The sequence below is a fragment of the Littorina saxatilis genome, linkage group LG16, assembly GCF_037325665.1.
Source record: "Littorina saxatilis isolate snail1 linkage group LG16, US_GU_Lsax_2.0, whole genome shotgun sequence".
Lineage (NCBI taxonomy): Eukaryota > Metazoa > Mollusca > Gastropoda > Littorinimorpha > Littorinidae > Littorina > Littorina saxatilis.
This window is the reverse complement of record NC_090260.1, coordinates 11,744,338-11,759,337: the sequence shown is the minus strand read 5'-3', so window position 1 is coordinate 11,759,337 and position 15,000 is coordinate 11,744,338. Positions and strand designations below refer to the sequence as shown.

The 15,000-nt window shown below is 44.8% G+C and overlaps 1 protein-coding gene across 6 annotated transcripts in view; it reads left to right on the top strand.

Moving 5' to 3' along the window:
* LOC138950401 (uncharacterized) overlaps positions 1–15,000 on the top strand; it is a 54,106-nt gene that overhangs the window by 30,151 nt on the left and 8,955 nt on the right. For all 6 annotated transcript variants that reach the window (XM_070322139.1, XM_070322140.1, XM_070322138.1 and 3 more), the window contains exons 8-16: positions 5,803–6,055; positions 6,482–6,601; positions 7,196–7,315; positions 8,020–8,181; positions 10,004–10,123; positions 10,482–10,607; positions 11,004–11,112; positions 13,621–13,807; positions 14,988–15,000. The exon at positions 14,988–15,000 is cut by the window's right edge and continues 219 nt beyond it. In XM_070322139.1, coding sequence (XP_070178240.1) covers positions 5,803–6,055; positions 6,482–6,601; positions 7,196–7,315; positions 8,020–8,181; positions 10,004–10,123; positions 10,482–10,607; positions 11,004–11,112; positions 13,621–13,807; positions 14,988–15,000 — 1,210 coding nt within the window. The remainder of the gene's footprint in view (positions 1–5,802; positions 6,056–6,481; positions 6,602–7,195; positions 7,316–8,019; positions 8,182–10,003; positions 10,124–10,481; positions 10,608–11,003; positions 11,113–13,620; positions 13,808–14,987) is intronic.

Here is a 15,000-nt window from a genome sequence, read left to right as displayed (position 1 = left end):
TATTATATGTTTTTGGAATCAGGAAATGATGTAGAATAAGATGAACGTAAATTTGAATCGTTTTATATGAAAACAAATGTATTACAATTTTCAGATGACCAAAGACATTAATTAATGTTTAAGCCACCAAGCTGAAATGCAATACCGAAGTCCGGCCTTCGTCTAAGATTGCTTTACAAAAATGTCAATCAATTTGATTGAAAAATGAGGGTGTGACATTGCCGCCTGAACTTTTACAAAAAGACGGATATGACGTCATCAAAAGTATTTATCGAAAAAAAGAAAAACACTTCAGGGGATATCATTCCCAGGAGCTCTCATGTCAAATTTCATAAAGATCGGTTCAGTAATATGGTCTGAATCGCTCAACACACACACACGCACAGACAGACACACACACACACACACACACACACACACACACACACACACACACACACACACACACACACACACGCGCACACACACACATACACCACGACCCTCGTCTCGATTCCCCCTCTATGTTAAAACATTTAGTCAACACTTGACTAAATGTAACAAGTCGCGTAAGGCGAAAATACAATATTTAGTCAAGTAGCTGTCGAACTCACAGAATGAAACTGAACGCAATGCCATTTTTCAACAAGACCGTATACTCGTAGCATCGTCAGTCCACCGCTCATGGCAAAGGCAGTGAAATTGACAAGAAGAGCGGGGTAGTAGTTGCGCTAAGAAGGATAGCACGCTTTTCTGTACCTCTCTTTGTTTTAACTTTCTGAGCGTGTTTTTAATCCAAACATATCATATCTATATGTTTTTGGAATCAGGAACCGACAAGGAATAAGATGAAAGTGTTTTTAAATTGATTTGGACAATTTAATTTTGATAATAATTTTTATATATTTAATTTTCAGAGCTTGTTTTTAATCCGAATATAACATAATTATATGTTTTTGAAATCAGCAAATGATGGAGAATAAGATAAACGTAAATTTGGATCGTTTTATAAATTTTTATTTTTTTTTACAATTTTCAGATTTTTAATGACCAAAGTCATTAATTAATTTTTAAGCCACCAAGCTGAAATGCAATACCGAAGTCCGGGCTTCGTCGAAGATTACTTGACCAAAATTTCAACCAATTTGGTTGAAAAATGAGGGCGTGACAGTGCCGCCTCAACTTTCACGAAAAGCCGGATATGACGTCATCAAAGACATTTATCAAAAAAATGAAAAACATGTTCGGGGATTTCATACCCAGGAACTCTCATGTCAAATTTCATAAAGATCGGTCCAGTAGTTTAGTCTGAATCGCTCTACACACACACACAGACACACACACACACGCACACACGCACACACACACGCACATACACCACGACCCTCGTTTCGATTCCCCCTCGATGTTCAAGTCAAACAGTTTATTTACCAAATGCAAAGCACAGGATTTTGTTATGGTGTATGCATAAAACTTCACACTCCTTCCACACGCATATATCACAACAACTATGTACAGACAAAGTGTTCAATCTCACTGGGCCCACTACGTGTGCACACCAACCAGACAGTTCAAAACGGACTGGTTGTTCCTTTAGCACCAATCTGACAGGAGCAATCACAGGTTGCATGGATAAAGATAAATGAATTCCCTAAAAATCATATCTAAAAATATAGTCATCAATATAATAAATCCGAGTACATGCTAACACAGTTATTCAAAGGACACAACCCTTACATCTATTAAGATATTTCATTTAAGGATACTCGATCCATTTCAAAACTTTAACTGACACATATCACAGATCTAACAGATCTAAGAACGATCCACCATTGAGGCCGCAAGGACTGCCTCAGGAAAGAAACTGTTTCTGAAACGAGAAGTCCTGCTCTTCAGAGCGCGGAAGCGCTTGCCTGACGGGAGGAGCTCGAACAGATGGCCGGCTGGGTGAGATGAGTCTGCCACTATACCCCTAACTCTCTTTGCTAAACGTGAGCTGTACAGTGAGGCGACTGACGGAAGTTCGCAACCCACAATACGAGACGCTTGTCTGACAATGCGCTCCAGCTCTTCCTTGTTCCTAGCACTGGCACCGCTAAACCACACGGTGACTGAAAAACACAGAATGCTTTCTACAGTGGCCCTATAGAACTGCTTTTGGATGGCTTGGTTCAGTCTAAATTTCTTCAGCTGTCTAAGGAAGTGAAGCCTCTGCTGACACTTCTTGATGATGGGCTCTGTGTTTTTGTCCCATGTGAGGTCGCTCGAGATGATTGTGCCTAAAAATCTAAAGGAGTCGACCTGCTCAACACTTACACCGTTGATCTCTAAAGGGGTGAGTGCGAGTTTGTTCTTTCTAAAATCTACAATCATTTCTTTGGTTTTAGAGACATTGAGCTCTAAGTTGTTGTCAGAGCACCAGCCAACCAACTGTTCCACCTCCTCTCTATACACACTTTCATCATCGTTGGAAATCAGCCCCTCAACTGTCGTGTCATCTGAAAACTTCAGAACCAGCACAGATGGATCTGATGATACACAGTCGTTCGTGAAAAGTGTGAATAAAAGTGGAGAAAGCACACACCCCTGGGGTGCCCCTGTGTTCAGCGTGGCTGAGCAAGAGTATGAACCGTTCACCTTGACTACCTGTGGACGGTCTAAGAGAAAGTCTAAAACCCAATGACAGATGGACGGATGTACGTTCAGGGCTGACAGCTTGTCAAACAGCATGTGGGGGATAATTGTATTAAAAGCACTACTAAAATCGAGAAATAAGATTCTAGCGTATGAACGTGGCTTCTCCAGATGACGCAGGATGTGGAACAGACCTAGCGCTACAGCGTCCTCAACCGATCTGTTTGCCCGATAAGCGAACTGGAGAGGGTCACGTGAGGCACCAGTGCATGCCTTTAAGTAGGACAGAACGATCCGCTCAAAAACCTTCATGGCCACTGATGTGAGTGCGACTGGGCGGTAGTCATTAAGCTGGGCGACACGGGGTTTCTTGGGGACAGGGACTATCACCGACGACTTAAAACAGCGGGGGACAGAATGCTTCTCTAAGGACTCATTAAAAATGTCTGTGAACACGGGTGCTAACTGATCAGAGCAACACTTAAGAGCAGCAGTCGAAACACCATCCGGGCCCGAGGCTTTCCTGACGTTTTGTTGTTTAAACAGCTTCTTCACCTCCGCCTCCTGGACAGTGAAAGGTGGGATCAGAAGTGAGGGGTCATCCGGCAAAGAGGGACGATAACCTGGGTTTGGATTCTTCTCGTCAAACCTACAGTAGAAACTGTTTAGTTTATCCGGAAGGGTCGGGTCGTGATCGTCTGACGCTGCTGACTTTTTCTTGTACTGAGTGACCTGCTGCAAGCCCTGCCATACCTCACGGGGTTTGTTTGACGCGAACTGATCTTGAATCTTGTCCCTATACACAGCTTTTGCTTTACGGATCTCTTTCTTCACATCAGATTTAGCTAGCTTGTACAGATCCTCATCCCCACTCTCAAAAGCCCTGTTCTTAGCATCTAGCTTTGCCTTAACTGATTTACTAAACCATGGCTTGTCATTTCCATACACACGGACAGTTTTTGATGGTATACACATGTCCTCACAAAAACTTACATAGGAAGTCACAACATCCGCATACTCGTCCAGAGAGGAGCTAACCTCCTTAAATACCCCCCAATCCGTACAATCCATGCAACCTTTCAATGTCTCTGATGCTTCCTTCGACCACTTTTTGACAGTCTTAGTGATGGGTCGCACAGCCTTAAGTTTTTGTTTGTATGTGGGGGTCAAGAGGATTATTGCGTGGTCAGAGTTACCAAGGGGAGCACGAGGAGTAGCATGGTAGGCCTGCTTGATTGTGGTGTAGCAATGATCCAGTGTTTTTGTGTGGCGTGTAGGACAGTCCACGTGCTGGTAATAGCGTGGCATAGTTTTCTTTAGGCTCGTGTGGTTGAAATCTCCAGTGACGACCACCGCGCTATAGGGGAACGCCGCCTCGGCGGACTGCACGTGCGTTCTAAGTTCATTCATAGCAGCTGTAGCGTTGGCCTGTGGCGGTATGTAGGCAGCAATAAGGACCACTGAGGTAAACTCGCGTGGCGAGTAGTGAGGCCTACAGTTGACCGTTAAGTGTTCGAGCACAGGAGAGCAAGACTGAGAGATCACTGTCGTATCGTTGCACCACCTATTGTTGATCATGAAACATACACCACCTCCCTCTTCCTTGCCTGATAGTCTGGGACAACGGTCTGATCTAAAGGTAGAGTAACCAGGGGGAGTAAAGACTGCATCTGGCTTGTCAGGCTTTAGCCACGTTTCGGTAAAGCATAGTGACTAAATATAAAAATGACTGACAAGAATGCTTCATGGAGTCAGAATGTATTGCATACAGTCGACTGGTGTTGGTGTTTGCTGGAAAAGTAATAGTAAACCGCCCAAATAGAAGATTTTCTGAAATAACTATGGGTTTATGGGTTATTAAAACGTGAACTCCCTTGCTTTTCAAGGACAACCAAATTCACAAGTGCTCCTGTCCACGTGTTTCAGACACACCCCTCGCAAGTGATTGTCCCCTTCAATGTTTGTCCAAGTAAAAGCAATGGTAATCACTCTTTCACAACTCATTCAAGTTATTGTCGGAATTCGTCAATTCTCATTAATTGTCTGTGCAGAACTGTGACATTTTGTATGCAACAAATGAGCACAACAGGTTAAACTTATACTAATGCACTCTTTGAGACAATATTCTCCAGTTGATAATATTCAAATAATATTGGTTTATTGGTTTGCTACAGTGTTGTATCTGAGGGTCCAACCCGGGTTCTGGAAGCCCCCCCCCCCCCCCCCCCCACCCCCCTCGCTCAACTACTGGCCAAATCAACCTTATTTCCTCAAAGGAAGACCCACTATACATCTGTCCAGTGCTATTTTTCTACAGGGTCTTGGGGGAATGTTATCACTATCTCTGCAATAATAGAAAGACATAATGGTTGTGGCTGGTCGGCGACGGTGGTGGCTCCGTGACGTCACAATTCGGCGCTCACACTGAAACAATCAAGCGCTGCGCAGAGCTAACAAACGATCCTTAAAGGCAAAAAAAAAAAAAAAATCCCTCCGAGGTAGGAAAAACACCCCTGTTGGTCAAAGGGAAATAACCATTCTCACTGCCACCAACTGAGAAGGTTATTTCCCTTTGACCATCAATATGTCCCTCTATAAGTCCTTGTAGAATCTTAATCCACCAATAACTCCCTAACCGTGTGTTTGACTGGTCCCAATTTTTGTAAGGACCGTCTCAGGAATGTATAGAACCTGTTCACCAAGTTTGGTGACGATCGGTCCGTTCATTCTTGAGATCTATATGCGAACACAAACACACACCCAAACAAACAAACAAACACATCGAGCGAATCCTATACACACCCCTATACCAGGGGTGTAAAAACCTCCTGTGTAGCGATTGGTTCTTTCATTGACACGACGACCACCAACCTGCTAAAACTAGAGATTGACGTAAAGCATATGTCCAATTTTGACGGCGAACTACAACGATTTGGGTTTCGTGGAGAAGATCGCCGAGGTCGTTGTGGTTCGTATTACTTCGCTCTTAGTCGGGCGATTTTTTGCAATCATTCGTGGCAAACATCGTTGTAACTCGTTGTTTGTTTGTTTGTTTGCTTAACGCCCAGCCGACCACGAAGGGCCATATCAGGGCGGTGCTGCTTTGACATATAACGTGGTAACTCGTTGTGGTTCGCCAAAATATTTGTGATAGTGGGACCTAGGCTTTATTGTACTGTTTTTGTCCAGGTGTATGTTGCGTGTCTGCGAGCGCTGTGCAAGACTTCCGGCTGTGACTCCAACGACACGTGCGACACGCTGCGCAACGTGGCCTTGACCTGCCGTCACGTCCAGCCCTGGCACGCCAACATGACCACCATCCTCGCACGCACCGACTGCCAGCCACTACCAGTCACCACCACCACGACGATAGCGACAACAGCGTCGACGACTGCGGCGCCGCCGACGACGACGGTTATGGGATTTCCGACTTCTGATACTGGTAATTTATGTGTTTGTTTTTGAAGTGTTTGCATCGTGTTCTTGTGATTAATCCCAGCAAAGCTGGAGGTATCCCACAAACGCTATTCATACTATAATCGACTTGAGAAATGTTCATGCCGATAATAACAGCTATTGTGTTTTCAGCGTAGCAATAGGGTCCGATATTTAGACGAGACAATTATAATGCCCACACACACATACACATACACATACACACTCACACAGACACACACACACACAGACACACACACACACACACACACACACATGCTCCTTACTGTCTCACACGTTCTATCTCTCTCACACACACACACACACACACACCCACACACACACATACACACATACACACACACACCCACACACACACACACACACACTGGCAGAGTGATTGGTGCCTAATCAAAGACGTCTATGATTTCAGCACTGAAGGCCGGAGCAGCGTGCAACGAGACATCAGACTGTGGAATCAACATGCTGTGTTCGGGAGACCCGGCACAGTGCACGTGCACACCGGGATACTCCTCTAAACACGGCCATTGCGGTGAGACCCATCACATCAGGCTATTGGCTACCTGGAGAATAGAATGTTACGCCATTTTGGTTGAGGCAGGTGTCAACCGATTTTTCCTTTCATTTTTCATTTTCAATTTCATTACTTTATTGTCCCATGGCTGGGAAATTCGGGTCGCTTCCTCAAAGTGGAAAGCTAGCAGCAACGGAGTGGCACTACCCCGGTGTCTGCGTGGTTAGGTGTATTCAGCCACCTGCACTTATGGCAGAATGACCGAGGTCTTTTACGTGCCATTGTGGTGACACGGGGGTGGGACATGGCTTCCGTCTCTGGGTCTGCACATAAAGTTGACCCGTGTCCGTCCCGGCCCGAATTCGAACCTGCGACCTTCCGATCACAAGTCCAGTGCTCTACCAACTGAGCTACCGGGTCGGACACAAGAGGTGGTCTCTCTCTCTCTGTCTCTCTCTGTCTCTCTCTCTCTGTCTGTATGTCTGTCTCTCTCTGTCTCTCTGTCTCTGTCTCTCTGTCTCTATCTCTCTCTCTCTCTCTCTCTCTCACTCACCAAGACATAGAGTTAATACAAAACGTTACCATACCAGACCTGCATCTTTTTTGTTTCAGGCAAAACGTGGAAGCAGTCTTGTTCCAACACCACGGACTGTCTGCCGCTAATGTATTGCAGTTTGTACGCCCGATGCCAATGCAGGAGTGGATCTTGGCATGACCAGCAGGGCTTTTGTTGTACGAATTACAGGCTTCCTTTAATGTGTGTGTGTGTGAGTGTGTGTATGTGTGTGTGTGTGTGTGTGTGTGTGTGTGTGTGTGTGTGTGTGTGTGTCGCTCTGTGTGTGTGTGTGTGTGTGTGTGTGTGTGTGTGTGTGTGTGTGTGTGTGAGTGTGTGTGTTGCTCTGTTTGTGTGTGTGTGTGTGTGTGTCGCTCTGTTTGTGTGTGTGTGTGTGTGTCGCTCTGTGTGTGTGTGTGTGCGTGCGTGCGTGCGTGTGTGTGTGTGTGCGTGGGTGCGTGTGTGTGTGTGTGCGCGCGTGTGTGCGTGCGTGCGTGTGTGTGTGTGTGTGTGTGTGTGTGTGTGTGTGTGTGTGTGTGTGTGCGTGAGTGTTTTTTAAAATATGTTTTGTATCGTCTCTTCGGAAGTTATCGCTGTCTGAGACCGATTCATTTATGTTACAATTCTCAGTTTACATGGCAAGCTCCTTGCTTAACAAGATTTACATTCAAGGGTTTCACGACAAAAAGAAAAGTTCTGAAACTTGTAATCGTGTTCATAAATCTTGAACATGTCTGGGTGTGTGTGTATAATTATCTGAGTTTGTGCGCCCAGGCGCGTTTGTTGGCGTGTGCACGCGCGCGAGTGTACGTGCGAGTATGTTGATACAATCATGAGATTACTCTATGAAGGGAATACAGAGAGTTGTTGGTGTGTGATTCAGACACGAGGGTAGGAGAGGCATGTGGTTCTGACGAAGACTGCTCGAATAACGCCAAGTGTGTCAACGGGAGCTGCGCTTGTAACGCCAACGCTGTGGCTGACATGGACAAAAGTCGCCTCTCCGATAGTAATAACGGAAGGAATACATTACTCACGGACTGTTGTAAGCTTTGCCATTTGTTTGGATTTGATGTGATTTACATACACTTTGCAAACAGACTTACAAGACTGCCAAAATGGCAGGTAAAACGGCCATTATACAGGTAAAAACACACAAAACGAGTGCACATGGGAGTTGCGGAAGAAGAAGAAGAAGAAAACAAGAAGGGCTTTCTATTGGATGATATAATCAGAGAAAAAATAATTCACTGGTATGTCGACCTAGTGGTCTTTTGAGGGTTTTTCTAGAGGATGTTTTTTGAACTCAAGCAGTCTATCTCTTTTAGATTTTTAATTTGATTGTATTTAAAAAAAAAACCACGAAACGTTTTATAAGACACAACACGAAACAGTTGACTAGTACGTCAACCTAGTGGTCTTTCAATTTGTTTTTAGATTGATTTTGTGATGTCAGCAGTCTATCTGTTTGATTTGATTCGCTCAGTTTTGGTTTGGTTTGGTTTGTTTTGTTTCAATTTTTTGCTGGGGTTGGGTTGTAGTTGGAGAGGGTCGGTTGGAGTTGAATGTGTGTGTGTGTGTGCGTGCGTGTGAGTGTGTGTGCGTGCGTGGGCACGCGAGTGTTTGTGTGTGTGCACATTTAGGTCGAGTCAGGTGGGTTAGGTGATACGATTGGATTGGGTTGTATTTGGTCATAGAGTTGGGTTGGGTTTGTTTGGATCGAGTAAGGTGGGTTGGGTTTGTTTGGATCGAGTAAGGTGGGTTGGGTTTGTTTGGATCGAGTAAGGTGGGTTGGGTTTGTTTGGATCGAGTAAGGTGGGTTGGGTTTGTTTGGATCGAGCAAGGTGGGTTGGGTTTGTTTGGATCGAGTAAGGTGGGTTGGGTTTGTTTGGATCGAGCAAGGTGGGTTGGGTTTGTTTGGATCGAGTAAGGTGGGTTGGGTTTGTTTGGATCGTGTAAGGTGGGTTGGGTTTGTTTGGATCGAGTAAGGTGGGTTGGGTTTGTTTGGATCGAGTAAGGTGGGTTGGGTTTGTTTGGATCGAGTAAGGTGGGTTGGGTTTGTTTGGATCGAGTAAGGTGGGTTGGGTTTGTTTGGATCGAGCAAGGTGGGTTGGGTTTGTTTGGATCGAGCAAGGTGGGTTGGGTTTGTTTGGATCGAGTAAGGTGGGTTGGGTTTGTTTGGATCGAGTAAGGTGGGTTGGGTTTGTTTGGATCGTGTAAGGTGGGTTGGGTTTGTTTGGATCGAGTAAGGTGGGTTGGGTTTGTTTGGATCGAGTAAGGTGGGTTGAGTTTGTTTGGATCGAGTAAGTTGGGTTGGGTTTGTTTGGATCGAGTAAGGTGGGTTGAGTTTGTTTGGATCGAGTAAGGTGGGTTGGGTTTGTTTGGATCGAGTAAGGTGGGTTGGGTTTGGTGGGACTGGGTTGGGTTGCACTAGATTAGGCACAAAAAAAATTCTCTGTTTAGGGTAACATGACCAAAAAAAGTAGGGTCGGTAGGTAGGTAGGGTTTTTTGTGTGTGTGTGTGTGTGTGTGTGTAAATGCTATGTTGGCTGAACATTCACTTCTTATATTTGATGAATACATGTTTCAAAACTAACGTATAAATAAAACAGAGAGAAAGGGAGAGAAAGAAACGCCAAATGTCTCTTTTTAGCATTTTTACCTCTTTTTTTTCTTCTTTTTTTTGAAATCAAAAAAAAGTTTTTGGGTCGGCGCCAAATCGATAGGGTCGGTCGGGTTACCCTAAACAGACAATTTTTTTTTTTTTGCCTTAGGTTGGGTCGAGTTGACTATTTTCTGTCTTTCTTTCTTTCACTCCGCATAGCAAGATTACCATCATAAACATTTAGTTCACATTTATGATGCAGACTTGAAGCTAGACGAAGCCTGTACCGACACGTCGCAATGCGGAGTGAACACAGAGTGCACAGGCAGTCCTGGAAAATGCACGTGCTTACCGGGATACATCATGGACAAAGGGCGCTGTGGTGAGTCCCGACATTATTCCCTGGCCCTCTAAACTGTCTCCAATGTAAACATAGCTTGCATAAAAATTAGCACATGCTTCTTATAAGTACGTTCAAAACGATAACGGTCAATGTTGGTAACATGTGCACACACACAGGGGAACCGTCACTCTATGACCTTTAACATTGAAGTGAATTAGTTCGTTATGAACAGAAAATCTGGCTAAGTAAGGCTTTATAATGGGGTTAGGGTTGGGCGGGGCGAGATTTAAATTGGGGGAGGAGAGGGGGGGGGGGGGGGGTGTCTCAAAACGGAGGTTCTATACTGAACTAACATGTGTCACATCAGGTAATGGCAGGTGATGTCATTATGTTGCAGGAAAACCGGTGGGTGACAATTGTGGAAGCCAGAGTAAACACAGACGATGTGTGCTTCATGCTTCCTGCCGATACGAGACGTGTCAGTGCACATCTGTGGGCTATGGTGCCGCTGGTCAGATATGTGGTATGTTGACAACCTGCCATCGTTTATTTGACTTCCTTCCTGATGTTCTCTGTTTTTGTGATACACAAACAGTATATCTGCTCATTTTGCAAAACGAGCAAGTTTCAAAAATCTTTACGCATAATGGTTAGTCAAAGATGGATCAGAGCTGAATTGTCTCCTTTGTTTCTTTCAAACGCAAATTCCAAAAATACCTCCGTGCGTGTCTCCACGTGTTTCCGGCGGACCCCTCCTCACTAGTGATTGGCCCCTTCGTTGTTTGTCTGCCGTAAAGGTACGTAACTCGTCCACAACCCATACAAACCCGACGGAGTTACTTCCCATAATCGTCTATTAGTTCTATCAATACTCTTCATCTCCAACGCCTAGACATGTCCCTGTGTACTTTGTGATCAGAAAAGCGAGCGACGTGCACGTACGAACAAACTGTCAGTCCCGCACTCACCGTTTTCCCGGCCAACGGGGAGCAGGACATTCTCTCCAACTACCACGTTTTTCCGTGCAGGTAAGCGGCATCCACACTCACAGTAAAACAACCACCCATACTGATGCTTGCATGTACGCACTCACACACGCGCAAACACACGTACGTATTCTCAGAAACCAACACGTACACAACCACCAAGCTTACACACACACACTCACACACTCACACACACATACACACACACATACACACACACACACACACACTCACACACTCACACACACACACACACACACACGCACACACACACATGCATAGTCACATAAACACATACACACAAACAGGGCATAGTCCCATAGACACACACGGACACACACTCACAAACAAACCAATCCACGCATGCAGACACACACACACACACAGATCAACCAAAAAAATCACTTAACGAATGCGACTTTAAGGGTGCTCAGGTTCTGTTTACCTGACCAACACCGCAGGTGCGGCAGTTCTCGGGCCTGGTTGACACCACGATATACGTATTATGACAGCAAGCGTAAAGTGCTGCCCTGTCACGTAGTCTCAAACCAAATTGAAAATCCATAGCATCATCATTATAATCATCCTGATCTCATTAATCATCCACAATTATAAACTGTCCTTACTCTTGTGGCCCTTAATTCCCGGAGCTCTCATGGTAATCTTGGTCTCAGTATTCCTGTTCCATCCCCTCCTGAATAGTAGTTCTGCTGTCAGTCTTCAACGTGTGACGTTCTGGGGTATCGACGGAGGGACGTAGTGGCGGTCTGCTCTCTGGAGGGGACGCTCACTTAGTCTGGCTCCGCGACTTAACAGTCAATGTCGTTAGTAGGGGGCATAGTAGGTAGAGGGCAGCGTCCGTTAGCTCGGGACAGACCCACTACTGAACACCGTCGAAGTGACTCAGCAGAAGTGCAGTGTCATCTTCCGAGGGTAGCCTACCGCAGCGACCCGACATCCCTCCCTGGAGCGTCTGTAAAATCGACAAGTCTAGCAGCGGAACGAAATTCAGATGTGAATGGAGCAGTGAGTGCAGGGACGGGGCGGTGTGAGAGCACACCGGGTAGAGCAGCAGGTTTAAAGACAGAACAACAAGTCGCGTAAGGCGAAATTACTACATTTAGTCAAGGTGTCGAACTCACGGAATGAAACTAAACGCACTGTGTTTTTTTCACCAAGACAGTACAGCTTCGTCAATCCCCGCGAGAAGGAAATCGCTCACCTCCCACGTGCAAAACGCGGTGATATGCACACGCCAGAATAGCGCGGTAGCGTATTGTGCTAAGCAGGAAAGCCCGCTTTTCTGTATTCGTGTTAACTCTTTGAGCTTGTTTTGAATACAACCTATCATATCTACCGTTATATGTTTTTGGAATCAGGAAACGATAAATAAGATGAAATCATTTTTTTTTAATCGATTTCTGACATTTTAATCGTAGTACTAATTATTTTTGGTAATTGTGATCACATTTTAAGAGTAAACATGACATATGTACCATATTTTTAGATTCAAAATGTGATGAAGATAACGATGCAATCAATTTTAAATCTGTTTGCGAAAAATCGATTTTAATGACAACTTTAATGAGCAAACTCATTAATTAATTTGTAAGCCTCCAAGCTGAAATGCCATACCAAAGTCCGGGCGTCGTCGAAGATTACTTGACCAAACTTTCAACCAATTTGGTTTAAAAATGAGAGCGTGATAGTGCCGCCTCAACTTTCACGAAAAGCCGGATATGACGTCATCAAAGACATTTATCAAAAAACTTGACTAAATGTAAAAAGGTCACGCCCGACATGCGGTCGATATGGATAGATGATTCCACAGAAAAAAACACTAATCTGGGATCTCGGGATGTTCACCGTGGGCAAGTACTCGCACGAGGTTCAACCCTTTGCCCTGGGCAGCTCCTCTCTGCCCTGGGCAGCTACGCAAAACAGTGCCGCGCCCGTGATTGTGTTTGTGTGTGTGTGTAGGTGTTGATGTGTGTTAGTGTTTACGTGCCTGCCTGCCTGCCTGTTTGTGTGCGTGCGTGCGTGTGTAATTGTGCGTCTGTTCGTTCATTCGATCGTTTGTTTGCGCGCGCGTGTGTATGTTTGTGTATGAAAAAAAAGAAGTGTTGTGCAACCCCCACCGCCACCCCCAAACACACACACACATACACACACACACACACACACACACACACACGTATGCTTCTGCTTGTCCAATGGCGATCCCATATCCATACAACAATAGTTTCGACTCCAGTTTTACTCATTTCTTTGATTAAAAATATCCGGTAGCGGCATGAAATGCTTAGGCCTATGTTTTGGTATACGAAAGTCCGTTTTTAGTTCCAAATAACTAAACGTATATTATAAGTTATTTTTAATATGCTGACTGTTAGCAAATGATAACAGACATGTCGGGGAAATGTAATATTCAAACGAGCATCGTTGAAGGAAGAGCGCAGTTCTAATGGCTCCTGTAACTTTGGGCTGGTTATGCCAAACAGTCTTCGCGAAAATCACGTTTGATCATCTTGTTTGGATCATACCTCGTAGTTACAAGATGGCCAACATCCAGTGTGGAAGCGGTCAGACTGTGATCACTGTGGACAACGACGTGGACAAAGGCTACCGCTTCGGGAGGAAGTTCATGGCCAACGTCACCGTTAACATCACCAGTGTGAACTCCATGGGAGCTGCTACTTCACAGATCAACAGGCTTCATATTGGCAAGCTGCTGGAGGTAAGAAGAGCTAGCGCTACAGGAATACCTCTGACCTCCCACTATTTTCTTGTTCTCACATCTGTTCACTGTCACTATTTTAGTCTCTCTCTGCCTCTCTCTCTCATTGACAGACGCGAAGAAATGATCATACAATAAGATAGAATGCTCCAGCGGATTCGTTTTAAAAATATATAGCTATTCTGATGGACACGTGGGGGAATTCGAGGGCTGTGATTGGATGGTCTCACACATCCCTTTTCCGATCATCAAAGCATAACGCTACGAAAGTTGGCCATTTTTGCCGATATCCAAACGATATCGGCAATAACAAAGACGCATGGTTCCGGTTTCTTCCACGTGTATAAAGTACACGCATACCTCGCCAGGTTTGTTTCTGTCACTCTGTGACTAGTCGACAGACGATGCCATTTGCTTTGTGTGTGTTTTTGTTGTTGCTTACTGTACATGACATACTTTACGTGTAAAATCCAGTTCTTTAACAGGCAACAAACCTTGCAAATTTCCAGAAGCTGCAATCTGAAGCGACCTATCTCGGATTCTAGCAGACGATCTCTCCAATGTTTAACACAAAATCAGCAAACTCTCCTGTCACATAGAACGTCCATTGTATAGTGCAATGTTGAAATGAAGTTACCGGTCTGAAACATTTCGTCGTTTCTTCTGAGACAATCTTTGTTCTCTTATCATCTACAGATTTACCGCTGTCTTCACCACGCGAATTCCCAACAGAAGTCAGACTTTCGAACATGTATACAATCTACGTAGGCAAGCATGATACGTCATGACGTCATATGATTCCTAACATATTGACGTAATACTAAGCATCCGGTTATCTCGAGTTTTCTCCGTAATACATGTCCGGGTTTTTTTCAATGTTCGGTTATTTCCGTGGCTTCATGCGGAAAGGGAACCGTCGTCTGCAATCAACGACATGGACCATTCTGGTACTTGTCGCTGACAAAAACATGATTCTAAAACAGAATTTAATGTCAGAATAGCTATATAAACGCTATTGTGTTTTCATCGTAGCAATAGGGTCCGATATTTAGACTCGAACAAGTATAATGCGACTCGTCTTCGACTCGTCGGCATTATACTTGTCTCGTCTAAATATCGGGCCCTATTGCTACGCTGAAAACACAATAGCTGTTAATAAGTGGTACTCTCACACACACAGATGCAAGCGACGG